The 10966-nt window shown below is 49.3% G+C and overlaps 1 protein-coding gene across 2 annotated transcripts in view; it reads right to left on the reverse strand.

The window, feature by feature from the left end:
- Positions 1-10966, reverse strand: part of EEF1D (eukaryotic translation elongation factor 1 delta (guanine nucleotide exchange protein)) — a 22224-nt gene that overhangs the window by 1211 nt on the left and 10047 nt on the right. The window contains exons 2-7 of one of the 2 annotated variants that reach the window (XM_010021901.1): positions 9998-10066; positions 4706-4771; positions 2933-3029; positions 2514-2617; positions 1352-1600; positions 282-476 (exon numbers count right to left, since the gene is read on the reverse strand). In XM_010021901.1, coding sequence (XP_010020203.1) covers positions 282-476; positions 1352-1600; positions 2514-2617; positions 2933-3029; positions 4706-4771; positions 9998-10066 — 780 coding nt within the window. The remainder of the gene's footprint in view (positions 1-281; positions 477-1351; positions 1601-2513; positions 2618-2932; positions 3030-4705; positions 4772-9997; positions 10067-10966) is intronic. The other variant, XM_010021902.1, reaches the window with a different exon arrangement.

Consider the following 10966-nt stretch of genomic DNA (forward strand, 5'->3'; position numbering starts at 1 on the left):
GTGCCGGTCCCTTCAAGTGTTCCCAGCCCCTGTAGCCGAGGCCTCAGTGCCGGGGCTTAGTGGTGGCCTTGGCAGGGCTGGGGGACGGCAGGACTCAATCTTAATGGTCTTTTCCAACCTGGTTGATTCCACGATTCTGTATTTACAAGTGTCTCAGCAGGGAGATACCATCAATTCCATGAATTTTTCCTTTAAAAGTCCAAGTTTCCCAATATCTGCAGAAGAACCTCAGTTAAGAATGACCCCTTGGGTCAGACATCACCCAGCTCACCCCAACTTACATAATCTTCAAACTTGGTGATCTCCTCCTCCAGGATGTCTGTTCCAACTTTGTCATCTTCCACCACACACTGGATTTGGAGCTTCTTAATGCCGTAACCTACTGGGACCAGTTTGGAGGCTCCCCACACCAGCCCGTCCATGTGGATGGACCGAACACACTCCTCCATCTTTGCCATGTCAGTCTCATCGTCCCACTGCAAAAGCATGAAGAAGGAACTTTAGGGTTCTCTTAGAGATCATCATCAGCCTCCAAGTGATTGATTCAACATCTCACCTCTCAGTATGTTTCAGCTGATCCAAGTGGCCTTTTCTTGGCCGCTATTTTCACTACAACTGGGGTTAGCAAAGCTAAAGCTGACTTTGCTGCAGAGCATCTTCAGTTCTAGCTACAGGCACTACTACAGTTGTGAGAAGGGTTCTCCCTGCAGCAACACAACTGCTTTGGAGTGCTCACTTTAAAGCAGCTTGTACCAAGTGTGTAGCACAGTCCAGAGTTTTTGTTCTACCATGATAGTTTGACAAAGATGGGGTTATCCCTGGAAAGGGGCTTTGGACAAGGGCCTGTAGGGACAGGCCAAGGGGAATGGCTTGAACCTGCCAGAGGGGAGACTGAGATGAGCTCTTGGGCAGCAGCTCTTCCCTGTGAGGGTGCTGAGGCGCTGGCACAGGGTGCCCAGAGAAGCTGTGGCTGCCCCATCCCTGGCAGTGTTCAAGGCCAGGTTGGACACAGGGGCTTGGAGCAACCTGCTCTAGTGGAAGGTGTCCCTGCTTGGGGCAGGGGTTGGAGCTGGAGGAGCTTTAAGGTCCCCCAACCCAAACTATTCTATAATTCCCATCTTACAGCATTTATTACCTGGTATTCCTTCAGGGAAAAGGGCTAATCCCAGTTAGGGGAACCTCAGATCCCAGCCTGCACTTGCCATGGTGCAACACAGCAGCGCAAAGGCTTCAATATCCCACCTCACTCCACCCCCTGGTTTGGAAACCCTCAATCTTCACCAGTCCACTTGGATGTGACACTGAGATAGTTACTGCCTCACATGGGGGTTCCCCCACTGCGGTTACTCACTGGTTTCACATCCAGAAGGATGGAGGACTTGGCAATAAGACCTGGTTTCTTGGCCTTCTTCTCCGCGTACTGCCGCAGTCTCTCCTCCCGCACTTTAGCAGCCTCTTGGTCTTCTTCTTCATCATCACTTCCAAAGAGGTCGATGTCATTATCATCATCTTCCTCTGTAGCAGCTGGTGCTGGTTTCTTTGCTGGTGAAGCAGATGGCAGCTCCACTTTCTTGGAGGGAACACTGAATGGTTCCACTTTCTTCAGTGGGGTGATGCACATTCAGGTTTGCATTAAGCAAAAAGAAGAAAATATTAAGCTGAAGTTGAACCAGAGACTCAAGAGAAGAACAGGAGCAGAATCTGACATGGCTCAAGACACTAAACATGGTCCACACCGTGTGATTTTGCGTGAAGGATCAGCTACTGGCCATCAGAATAGGACATGCAACCAGGTGGACCTTTGAACTGGCCCCGCATGGCCACAGTTGTTTTCCTGGAGTAAAACCAACACATAAGCAAGAGCTGATCCTCCTCCTAAGGGCTCAGGTATCTATACCATAAGGTAAGAGTGTGACAGCAGTTGGGAATGGGACCAAGTGCCTTCTAGCATGAGAAGGGGCCTACACGTTCTGTAGGCTTAGTGCAAAGACCACCAGCATCACCAGGAGCACATCTTGCAACCTAGAACAAGAAATGGTCAAACTGGTGCCACACATTCAGCTCCCACAGAGCTTTATCTTTAATTTAATTAAATACATTCTTATAGGGGACATTTGGGCTTGTTCAGCCGGAAGAAGGCGCCAGGGAGACCTTAGAGCAGCTCCAGTGCCTAAAGGGGCTCCAGGAAACCTGGAGAGGGGCTTTTGACAAGGGATGGAGGGACAGGACAAGGGGAATGGCTTTAACCTGCCAGAGGGGAGATTGAGATGAGCTCTGAGGCAGAAGCTCTTCCCTGTGAGGGTGCTGAGGCGCTGGCACAGGGTGCCCAGAGAAGCTGTGGCTGCCCCATCCCTGGCAGTGTTCAAGGCCAGGTTGGACACAGGGACTTGGAGCAACCTGCTCTAGTGGAAGGTGACCCTGCCCGTGGCAGGGCTGGAGCTGGAGGAGCTTTAAGGCTCCTTCCAACCCAACCCATTCCATGACTCTATGAACAGCACTTCGCTGAGGCTCACCTGGGTTGGAGGAACTGGTGAGGGCTGGTGGGAGGTAGATGACTTCTCCAGAGCATTCAGGCGGCTTTCCAGCTTGAAGATGGCCATCTGAAGGTCCGAAACAACTGCAAGAAGAAGAGGGGGAGAAAGAAACACCAAACCTTATCTTGTAGGCTCTGCATCAGCTCTCAAGTCAGGATAAACTTGCTTCTGCTAAAAGTGGGCTCTAAAAACCACCAGCTGCCCCAGTCAGAGAGAAACCTGCAAAGCTCTGAGCAAGACACTGGCAGGGGGTTGGAACTGGATGAACTTTAAGGTCCCTTCCAATCCAAACCAGTCTGGGATGTGCTCACCTGGTGACAGACAAGGCCAATGACCCAGACAAGGGATACACCCCACAGAAGCAGGACCCCATCTTGGCAGCAGATTCTCCTACTTACCACTACGTAGGTTTTGGTTTTCTACCTCCAGGTGAGAAATTCTGGATAGGAGATCATTTTGGTCACCAGAAGGCCCAGGAGAGGATGTGCTTGAACTCTGCAACAAGGAGAAGAGAGATGAAACCAATCTGTTCACCTACTCCTGAGCTCAGTGAAGCAAAGCAGAGTTATGCCTTCAGGAAAGGAGATGATTTGAGAGCTAATCTAAGAACAAGGATGTTTTCTCTAAAAGATTTATAAGAAAGAATTTACTATCTCTACAGCATGAAATGTATCTCAAGATATTCCAGTGGGAACTGATGAGCAAAGGATAAAGTCATTATTTACAGTCTCAGGTCACAGACTGACACTAAACAGAGTTTCACACCAAGGCCCTTGAATGAGGCAACTGGTCTCCTCTGACAAACTGAGGCATGAAGCACAGAGGTGACCCCCCTACCATCACCCAGCAAGTCACTGGGAAAGCTGGAAAGAGATCACAACATTCCTATACTCCCACCTCCCCAGTCCAGCCTTTTAATTCCTATCAAAACCTACTTTAACACATCCTGAGGGAGCAATTCCAGTGAGCCAGCTTTGAACGTATTTGGTTTAACAGTAAGAAAAAGCTTTTGTTTAAGGAGGCCTTTAACTACAAATTCATACTGGAAGAAGGAAAGAAGAGGAAAGGATTTCACACTTCATCATTTATCACTGAATAAAATAATAGAGAAAATCTTTTATACTCTTTTCAAGAGCAACCTGCATATAACTGTAACATGGTTCTTGGTTGCAGTTGATCAGCAGGCCAAGGGAGGGGATCCTGCCCCTCTGCTGTGCTCTGGGGAGACCCCCCTTGCAGCCCTGGGTGCAGTTCTGGGGTCCTCAACATCAGAAGGACATGGAGCTGTTGGAGCAAGTCCAGAGGAGGCCACGAGGATGAGCAGGGGCTGGAGCAGCTCCCGTATGAAGACAGGCTGAGAACATTGGGACTGTTCAGCCTGGAGAAGAGAAGCTGCTGGAGACCTCAGAGCAGCTTCCAGGGTCTGAAGTGGGGCTACAAGGATGCTGGGGAGGGACCTTCATCAGGGACTGGAGTGATAGGACAAAGGGTGATGGGTTCAAACTGAAACAGGAGATTTAGATTGGACACAAAGAAGAAATTCTTTACTGAGAGTGCTGAGGTGTGGAACAGGCTGCCCAAGGAAGTTGTCAATGCCCCATCCCTGGCAGTGTTCAAGGCTGGGTTGGACACAGGGGCTTGGAGCAACATGCTCTAGTGGAAGGTGTCCCTGCCCGTGGCAGGAGGTTGGAAGTGGATGATTTTAAGTCCTTTCCAACCCAAACCATTCCATGATTCTATGATTCTGAGACCTCAGCAGTCACTCAAGATGGAGAGAGGGAAAAACATGGGTTAAGATGAGGAATATGTGGCACCCAAAAAGCAGGTCTGGGAGATTCCTGGCCCTGGGAGACACAGGAAGCAGCGTGAGCTGCTCCTAATGGGAAGGCCAAAGAGACCCTTCTCCCAAAAAGGGGCATGGACCAGAGGTCAAAAGCACCATGAAACAACTCAATCTCCAAGACATCCTCTACAGTCCCCACACACCCAGCCGGAGCCCTCACTGTCCTGCTAGAAGATCTGGCTACACACAGCAGCTACAACCACATGCCAAAGACAAAGACTTCTCATGGTAAAGAAGAACTTGGTCCATCTCCCCAAGGAAGGACTGGCCTTGTCCTACAGTGTCCTCTCAGCTCACACAACAGCTCCCTCCGTGCACAGTGACTTACAGTTGAGCGGCCCGACTGCCTCTTGTGCCGGGCAGAAGGAGCTTCTTTGCTCCGAGGAACTGTCTTCTGCTGCAAAGGGCAAAAGGTTCAACACAGGAGAGAGAACAGGATTTCACTCAGGCTGCAAGAGGCAGCCCAAGTGCAGGAAGCGGAGCCACATGCAGGGAAAAGTCATCAAGCAACGAGATGCAGCCTCACAGCAAATACACACCAACCAAATCCTGCACAGACACATCCATCCACGAGCTCTGCCAGCTTAAAGGTCACACAGTTGGGTGGCAGAACTGGATTGAGATGTCTGGAGCATGGTCTCAGGCATCTGTAACATCAGAGGTGCAGCCTCAGCCAGTTCTCCTGTCATTTAGATGACATCTAACGCCTGGCTGATGCAGAACCACATGCAAAGTTGCCTTAAGTCCACACTCACCACTAATGCATCTCTTCCAGAGAGAAGTAAAGCAACACAACTCAAACTTGTTGACAAGCCTCTGTGGGCTTCCATCCTTGCATGCACCAGCAAGCTGAGGGGCTGGAAGCCACCATGGGCTCCTCACACAAGGCTAACCCTTCAACCTGAAGCTCAGATGAAGCCATTGCCTGATCTCTTCCTGTTCTAGTTCCACCACCCAGGCCAAGGGTTAAGATAATTCACTGAGAGGTGAGTTCTGGCAAGAGTCACATCCATCCCCAGCCCTTGAGAAGCACTTCTTGGTTTGACTTAAGGTCAAACACAGGAGCTGCCACCTGCAAAGAGATGCAGCTGGGTTCCTCTCCATAAGCAGTCGATTCATCAGGTAAGCAGAAAGTACAACAGATATTTGGCAGTTTGAAGCCCTAAGTCATGTTTTCAAGCCAAATGCTGAAGCATTTCAGCATTTTTATGCTTGTCCTGGCAATGTCTTATCCTGTACATGACCATGGAGCTGCTGGAGCCAGTTCAGAGGAGGCCCCGGAGCTCCTGCAAGGGCTGGAGCAGCTCTGCTCTGAAGCCAGGCTGAGAGCTGGGCTGGGGCAGCTGGAGAAGAGAAGCTGCTGGAGACCTCAGAGCAGCTCCCAGGGTCTGAAGGGGGCTCCAAGGATGCTGGAGAGGGACCTTCATCAGGGACTGGAGTGACAGGACAAGGGGTGATGGGTTCAAACTGAACCAGGGGAAGTTCAGGTTGGAGATAAGGCAGAAGCTGTTCCCTGTGAGGGTGCTGAGGCGCTGGCACAGGGTGCCCAGAGAAGCTGTGGCTGCCCCATCCCTGGCAGTGTTCAAGGCTGGGTTGGACACAGGGGCTTGGAGCAACCTGCTCTAGTGGAAGGTGTCCCTGCCCATGGCAGGGGTTGGAGCTGGATGAGCTTTAAGGTCCCTTCCAACACAAACCAGGCTGGGGTTCTATGATTTTATAAAGGTATGAGTGTTTCATGAGCAACCCGACATAGCAAAGGACAACTACAAGAGCTCTTCCAGACCTATTTCTAGCAGCTTAAAGAAAGTTGTCTGAACAACCACAGTTAAGAGCTCTTCCCTTGGTATGTCAGGCCCAACCAGTAGACAAAGCTGGAAACCGGCACTTCCCTCACTACAAGTAGTAGTGGAGGATACAAGTACAAGTATCTGGAGGTATCAAACGCCTTTGAATGGATAAAACCCCCTTTCCCTCAGAGGTTGGTTGACCTGAGCTCTGGAAACATGGAAAGTCTCACCACTGTCAGATAATGAACTAGAAGAGGGTTTTCCTCCATCTAAGACCAGCAAGATGCATCCTGGCTGGTTCCCTGCAGAAGGTGTGACCTGCTCACAGAATGTGGTCTCCAAACACTTTAGCAAGAGGTTTTCCAGAGCTTTTCTTGTTTGAAGCCCACAGGCAGGAGATGCAGGAAGCTTTGTTTAGAGGGAGCTTGAGAATAACAAAGCTTCAGACTCCCAGAGCAGTGACATCCTTTTGGTTCCAGCCTCCAGAGAGGGTGCAGGAAGTGAGAATTCAGTCCCCACTGGGTTGGACTTGCTCATGATCTCAGGCAAGTCCATCCTGTCCATGCCTCAGGTCCCCAGCTGTGAGATTCCTCATCACCTGCAGCTTCAATGCCACCAACACCAGCACTGAACATGTCAACAGCTTCTTAGAAAGCATTAGTGATGGAGTGGAAATCAACCAGAGACTGTTGAAAGCAGAGATGAACATGCAAAGCAGGATGAAAGGTATGTGCAAACAAATGTTTCCAGCATCAGAGCCTCAAAACCCTCCTTTGGGAGGTACAAACATTGCCTTAAACCTTCTAATGCTTATCCACATGCTTCAGAACATCACTTTCTATCTGAAGCAGATCTGAAACCAGCCTTGGTTAAACTTTACTGCACTAATCTTCCATCTTCCCATCTTGTAAGAGCCAACTACTCACTTACTACATCTTTTCGACTCTTGCACATTCAGGTGGAAGGAAAGACAATCCTGACCATAAAAACATGCCTCACTATTGCTCTGTAGATCACACAGTATGAATGTGTCTTCCTGAAACGTAAACCCAAAGTTTAAGCATGTTCTGGAGTCAAACCTGCTTTATGCCACCACTGTCCAAGGTTAATGATGACCCTCCAGAAACAGCAGCTACAAAAGCTGAGGTTTCAGACTTGTTTCTCAACAGCTCAGTCTTTGTAACCCACACACTGTAAATCACAAAGGGATTTACAGCTTCAGCTTCCAGGGAAGAGGTGTGGAAATACGTGGAAAAGCTGAAAAGGTGCCATATAAGCCAGGATAAAACCTAATCAATTAAATGGGATTACAGAATAGGAAGCAGGTCACTGTTCCCATGTGCTCTGCTTATCCCAGCAACTCCATACTTCAAGAGCAGAATGGGATCTATAGGTTAAAGATATTCCCCGTTACAGGACCTGCATGATCCCAACTTACATGCTACTCACAAAGAAAAGCAATTTAGCAGAAGGTAGAGGCCAGGGCAAGAAAATCCTCAAACCACAGACCATTCTGCAAGATGAGAATATGCCTCCAGGGCAGAGGAGCAGCACTGCTGGGTGATGTTCCTGTCTCTGCTCACCACATCCAGCTTTATTCCTGGAGGAGGCAGGACTTTCAAGTAAGAAGCAACCTCACCCAGCTGGAAAATGTCTTTCCAAGGGTATTTAACATTATCTGTGCAGAGCTCTTCAACCCTGTTTGGGATGGTGGCTTATTTCCTCATGTATTTGCCTAACTGAAGTCACAGCATCATAAAGTGGTTTGTGCTGGAGGGGACCTTAAAGCTCATCCAGCTCCAACCCCTGCCACGGGCAGGGACACCTTCCACTAGAGCAGGTTGCTCCAAGCCCCTGTGTCCAACCTGGCCTTGAACACTGCCAGGGATGGGGCAGCCACAGCTCCTCTGGGCACCCTGTGCCAGCGCCTCAGCACCCTCACAGGGAACAGCTTCTGCCTCAGAGCTCATCTCAATCTCCCTTCTGGCAGGTTCAAGTCATTCCCCTTGGCCTGTCCCTGCATCCCTTGTCCAAAGCCCCTCTCCAGGTTTCCTGGAGCCCCTTTCGCCACTGGAGCTGCTCTAAGTGGTCCCCAGAGAACAGCAGAGGCGCAGGATCCCCTCCCTGAGCTGCTGCTCATGCTCTGGGGGTGCACCCAGCACACAGCGGGGTTCTGGGCTCAAGCCGGGTCATGGGGAGCTTCTCCCCACCCAACACCTTCTCCTCAGGCTGCTCCATCCATCTCCCCCCCCAGCCTGTGTTTGTGCTTGGGGTTGCCCTGACCCATGTGCAGGAACTTGTGTTTGGCCATGTTCAACTCCATGAAGTTCACATGGTTCCACTTCTCAACCAAGGTCCATCAGGATCCCACCCTTTCCCTCCAGCATGTCAATTGTACCACACAGTTTGTCATCAGCACCATGAAACCAGTCCCCTGATAGTTTAAGGTATCTGCTTCCTCTTGAAAAACTAAGTTTCAACAGTGTTGTCTGTACATATCAACACAAAGCCACTTCTAGTCCAAGCTAAAAGTCTTTGACAGGGGCTGAGTCTCTACTTGAAGCCCAAACATGTTATTTCAGATCTGAACTTCAATGATCCACTTGAGGAAACCCCCCCCTAAGCTGTTGGCTGAAATACTGATGCTGAAATAAGAAACCACTGTTAGAAGTCTTCGAAGTATTTACCTCCTCAGCATGGTTTGCTTTGGCTTTAATATTACTAAGAAGTCCCAGCTTCCCACTGATTCCATGATGTACTCAAGGCCACTGAATGTAACCAAGACAAATTTCTTCCATAGATTTCCCTGCTCTTTCTGCATCCACTTCCAAGTTTCCTGTACCTGTATCTCTGATCACTTACATGAGCAGCTGCAGAAGTTACTTTTGCAGTATCAAGTTCTACAGGCACAGGGAGACCACCATGGGGAAAGCCTAAGTCCTTCATATTCACCCCAAATGTGTTGTCTTGAGGAATATGAAATATTCCCCTTCAGAAAGGTTCAGTTCCCCGTTTTTGTACTGATCTAGATAGAAACTGAGGGTCTTAAATACTCCAAGAGGGATTTATGAGACCAAATCAATACAGATGAGAAGATGGACACACTCAGATGGAACATGTGTGCAGGTTATGTAGCAATCCCCCTACAGAGGTAAGAAATCAAGACATGTGGGCTGCATCCTGTGAGTTTTCTTCACCCATAAAATCAGTCCAGATTTAAGATCTCAGCTTCCTACTGAAAAGTGCTGTCTGTAGGTATCAGCACAAAAAACCCTCCAAAAAGGATGCTACTGGGCTTCTACAGGATGGTCCAGACTTGGAGCCTGTAGCCAAGCTGAATTCCCTAGATGCAGCAGATGGAAGACAGCATTTCTTTGCACATACCCTAACTGAAAGCAAAACAGGAAAGAGAAGGTGCAGCCCAGTGTACCCCAGGAGAGCCACACATACTCTGCTGGCAGCTCAGTGCTTTGCTACTCAGCGAGGTTGTTGTACCAGCCACTTGTAACCTGTTAGCTAAGACTCGTGGGAACATTCCACCAGGATAGAAGGAAAAGAAATGCACAGAAATGAGTAATTTAACCCCAAATGCAGTTAGTTTTAAGCAGCACTGCAAGCTAGCAAGCAGGTAAGCAGCATGCACTCTAGTAGGAACTCTTGATGGGATGGAGCTATGCTGGTGGGTACACAGCACTGCACACCTCAAGTCTTTCCCCTTCTAAGTTCAAAAAGAAGCCACATAATCTATGAAGTGGTCACAGCAGAGCTCTGTGAGATGCACCACAGCTCCATATGGTTGCAGGTAGCCAGGTGGTGAGAGCTTTGGTACTCACTCCGGCCAGTGATTTCTGGATATTCTCCCTGGCTCTGGCAATGTCGCGGAGGATCGTGCTGGCTCCGTTCTCCTGCAAACAGTGCAGAAAGAACCAAGATTGCTTTTAAGAAAGAGAGGAAACAGCAAAAACTGGTCAGGGAAAGGAGAAATCAAAAGGGCAGGAAGCAGAGGATTGGGTCCTTCCAATGCTTCAGTAAATACTGCTAAACGAGCTGAAAGAAGGATTGGTTCTGAATCAATCCCTGGTCACATCAGGCCATGCGTCCACAGGATCGTCCAGTCAAGAGCTTTTAGGTTCTCTGTATGTTTCTGAATGCTTTGGGCAGCTGGGAGCCAGGTAGAGGGCTGGAATCACGCCAGTATTCCTTAGAGATCTATCATTAGACAGTCTGTTCTCATAGTATTACCTGTCATTGTATGCAGGCAAGAAGTGACAGTCCTAACTGAAGGCTTCTCTCCAGAAAGGTATGACCCAGAGTACAGCAGCACAAGTTTTCCCTCCCTCCGTGCTCCTGCTGCCATTCCTTAGCCTGGATTTGACGATTCCCTTCCTAGAGCACAAATTCACTTTCTGTGATCCATTCGCTCATTGCCTCTCCCAGAATACAACCCCCCAGGCAAGATCTGAGACATGAACTGCCCAAAACCCCATGTCAGATACACCACAGAAGAGCAAGAGACACACTGAGGTAGATTCCACTTCCAGGGTGCAGGAAGGTTTTAAGGAGTGTGGATCTTTTTCCTTAGGAGGGACATGGCTGATAAACTGCTGCAGAATCTCCACTAGAGCCTTCATGACACCTCTCACAGGCAGAACATCATCGGAAGCTCCTTACATGGCATGAAACAGTTTAAGTGTTCCTCTAGGAGCACTGCAGAGGTTCACACTTTAACACCTACCTCAGGAGCTCACCTATAGCTTCTCATTTTCATGCTGTGCCACCACTAGACCAGCAATGGGCAGCAG

Source organism: Nestor notabilis, unplaced genomic scaffold, assembly GCF_000696875.1.
Source record: "Nestor notabilis isolate BGI_N333 unplaced genomic scaffold, ASM69687v1 scaffold13759, whole genome shotgun sequence".
Classification (NCBI taxonomy): Eukaryota; Metazoa; Chordata; class Aves; order Psittaciformes; family Psittacidae; genus Nestor; species Nestor notabilis.